The 3408-nt window shown below is 58.8% G+C and overlaps 1 protein-coding gene across 1 annotated transcript; it reads right to left on the bottom strand.

Moving 5' to 3' along the window:
- Positions 1-322: 322 nt before the first annotated feature.
- SOX17 (SRY-box transcription factor 17) lies at positions 323-2711 on the bottom strand. The gene is made up of 2 exons (XM_032421937.1): positions 2230-2711; positions 323-1604 (listed from the first exon to the last, which is right to left on the bottom strand). The coding sequence occupies exons 1-2, from the start codon at positions 2534-2536 to the stop codon at positions 691-693; spliced, it is 1221 nt and encodes a 406-aa protein (XP_032277828.1). The 5' UTR covers positions 2537-2711; the 3' UTR covers positions 323-690.
- Positions 2712-3408: the final 697 nt, after the last annotated feature.

Here is a 3408-nt window from a genome sequence, read left to right as displayed (position 1 = left end):
TGGGAGGGATATACTAAAATTGAAAATACTTAGAGTATTAAGATTAACCATTACTTTTTAGAAACTAAGATCACTGAAATGTATAACATAGGCTCATTCCACGAGGTTTTTGTACCTAGCAAAAAACAAAACCTTAGATATCCTAACGTTCATTTTTAGGTTTTATCCTTGAATTATTTAGTTCTACCAATATAAAAGAATGAGAAATCTGCAGCTATATATTAAATATCATTAAAATGATTCCAATGCTACCAATACTTAACATGCATCTTAAAAATTGGCTTTTGTAACAGAGGCACTAGTAGAGTGAAAAAGTAGGATTCCAGATTTTATTTTTTTTAAAGATCGAGAAAACACACCCAGGACAGAATTGTTTTTGATCAATAAATTTTCAGAAAATGGAGCAAGTTATTCTGGGACACATTCAAAACTGGTAAGCTTTAACTGGGAAATGGGGTTTTGACAAGACAACTGTGGGAAACAAGTATCTGAACAAATCTTAAAACACAACCTCACATTTTTCTCCCCCCAACTGTTCAAGTGGCAGACAAAATAAATTACCATAAATTATATGCCTAGGCAACTTAAAAACAAAACGAAACAACATGAGGCTGAGGATTTCCTTAGCCCCTCCGGGAAGTGTGTAACACTGTGCTTCTGGCCGGCAGGCTGGATCGGATCGGGGACCTGTCAAACGTCAGGATAGTTGCAGTAATATACCGCAGAGCTGGCGTCGGACACCACTGAGGAAATGGCCCCGTGGCTGTCTGGGAGATTCACACTAGAGTCATGTCCCTGGTAAGGGAGACCCATCTCGGGCTTGCACACAAAGTGTAGATACTGTTCAAATTCCGTGCGGTCCACCTCCCCGAGGAGCTCGGCGGGCTGGTTCGGGTCCGCGCCGTCCCGGCAGGGCAGGGCCTCGGGAGGGGGCGACGGCTGCCCCGGGCCGGGTGGGTGCTGCTGCGGCGGCATAGAGAAGCCGCGCCCGCCGCCCGCCGCCGGCGAGCTAATCGCGTTGTAGTACAGCTGCAGGGCGCTGGAGGGCGCCACGTGGCCCGGGATTGCAGGGCCCGCCTGCTCCAGGCTGAGCCGGGAGTGCATGGGGCCGACTGGCGGCTCCGGGGGCCCCGCGTAGTCCGAGGCCTGCGGATAGCTGTAGGGGCCGGCCGCCGGACAGTCCCCCGGCAGCGGCGCGGCGAAGAAGGCGGGATCCGGCTCCACGCCGTCCAGCGGGGACGTGTCCGGCGTGGGCAGGGGGTAGCCGTCGAGCGGGGGCGCGCCCAGGCCCTGGCAGTCGCGGTAGTGGCCGCCCATGTGCGGGGGCAGCAGCGGCGGGCCTGCCGGGAAGCCCTGCTCGGGGAAGGGCAGGCCCAGGCCGTCCATGGCCACGCGGCCGCCCTCGGGGCCCAGCGTGGCGGCCTGCGGCTCGGCGAGGCCGTGCAGGAAGCCGCCCTCCACCCGCTTCAGTCGCTTCACCTGCTTGCGCCTCCGCGGCCGGTACTTGTAGTTGGGGTGGTCCTGCATGTGCTGCACGCGCAGCCGCTCGGCCTCCTCCACGAAGGGCCGCTTCTCCGCCAGGGTCAGCGCTTTCCACGACTTGCCTGCATGGGCGTAGGAAGGTGGAGAGGGGCGCCGGGCTTACTTTCCGAGCTCCCGCTCCCAGGCCCCAGGGCCCCACCTGGCCCTACCTCTCCCCTCCGACTTTTAATTGAGCAACTAGAGGGAGGGAAGAGGTCAAGTTAAAGAGTGAAAGACTGCGACTCCAGAGGCCGAGCGGAGTCCAAACACTTGGGGAAGACAGGACATCTTGGGTCCTCTAAGGGCAACCCTCCCTTCTTTTGGCCTCCAAGAAGCGGCTTCCCAGCTCACCCATTCCCGGCCTTTCAGGAATTAAAAACGTCCCCTACTCGGGGAAGGAGTAGGGGAACGGGCAGGACCAAACCCGCCTGGCTCCCGGGATACCCTCGAGGTGGCCCAGACCAGCGGGGAAGCCGCCTCCCCAAAGCCGTTGTAGCCGCGGCCCCGGTCACCCGGGTTACCCGGGCACCGACGACCCAGACCATTTGGAGAGTCGGGAGAGGGCATGCGGAAGGGGAACCGAGGGCAACAGGGAAGGACCCTGGAGGCACCACACCACTGGCCTCGAGCGCAAGGCACGCACCCCTCTTAGGCTCAAGGAAGCGGCTCCGCGATTCGCACCGCCCTGGGTCGCGAGCTCGGACTCACCCAACATCTTGCTCAACTCGGCGTTGTGCAGGTCCGGGTTCTGCTGCGCTAGACGCTTGCGTTCGTCCTTAGCCCACACCATGAAGGCGTTCATCGGCCGCCGGATGCGAGACTCGCCCTTGGCTCGGCCCGCCGCCCCCGCCGGCGCCCCGCTGCTCGCCGCCGCCTCGCCCTTCACCTTCATGTCCCCGAGGGGGCTCAGCGACTCGGCCCAGGGGCAGGGGCCCAGCCCGGCCATCACCGCGGGCAGCGCGCTGCGGGTCTGGCTCTGGTCGTCACTGGCGTACCCCGCATCCGGGCTGCTCATGGCGCTCCAGCCCTGCCCCGCGCCCCACAACCCTCCGCCGGACACACCGCCTCCCCCGACCCGGGGGAGGGGGTGGGAGCGAGGGACGGAGATGCCCCGTGGGCTGCCCAAGTCTCCCGGGCCTGACCCCGCTGCCGACGTTCCTGGCCAGTCCTAGCCCACCGCGCAACCAGCGTCCCCGCCGGCCCAGTGACACTGCGGGCGCCCCGGGCCGCGGGCCCTTTTCTGCACTGATGTGGCCAATGGAGTGGTGGGGGCGGGCCGGGCGAGCGTCCTTAGGCCCACGCCCAGCCAGCCGCCCGAGTCCCAAGTCTCACTTCAACCCCACGCCCGCCCTTTCCCCTCCCCCGGCCCCGCGCCCAAGGCTACACCTGCCCCCGGAAAAACTGGCTGAAGCCGGGCTCTGGCGGCACGTTCCCTCCGACCCGGCAAGGGGGACTCCTGAGAAACCTTCCGGAATGCTGACTGTACCGCTGGATAGAAGTACTTGGCCACGATAGTTCAGATGAACACACTAAGCATACTCTTTTTTTCCCCCTTAAATATGATACTTCTATAATTTGGGTTACTATGCAGCTATTTAAAAAGAATATTTATTATGGGAGCTAAGGATTTCAATGTGGGGGGGGCGACCTATCTTCAGGGAACCCCACGGGTGTCTTCTTGAAGTGTGTTTTATTGAATGCAGTAGATACTGTTGCTAATAAATTAAAAATACATTCTCTCCCCAAGAACTCAACTTGCTTGTGGTACTACATTCAAAATGCTGTGTCCGAGGTAAATTCTAATTTCTAAAACAAGATTAAATACGGAATGACATCCTGTAGCCAATATTCCGTCATCCTGAAGAATTTAAAACCTTTATTCATAAC

The sequence above is a fragment of the Phoca vitulina genome, unplaced genomic scaffold (genome assembly GCF_004348235.1).
Source record: "Phoca vitulina isolate PV1807 unplaced genomic scaffold, GSC_HSeal_1.0 scaffold25, whole genome shotgun sequence".
In the NCBI taxonomy this organism is placed as follows: domain Eukaryota; kingdom Metazoa; phylum Chordata; class Mammalia; order Carnivora; family Phocidae; genus Phoca; species Phoca vitulina.
This window is presented reverse-complemented; position numbering and strand designations above follow the sequence as displayed.

Bases quoted from the DNA above. Each gene is read 5' to 3' on its own strand.
- SOX17 (XM_032421937.1), bottom strand. From the start codon at position 2,536: ATGAGCAGCCCGGATGCGGGGTACGCCAGTGACGACCAGAGCCAGACC. The intron at 1,605-2,229 runs GTGAGTCCGAGC...ACGCCCATGCAG, and splicing joins CGAGTTGAGCAAGATGTTGG to GCAAGTCGTGGAAAGCGCTG.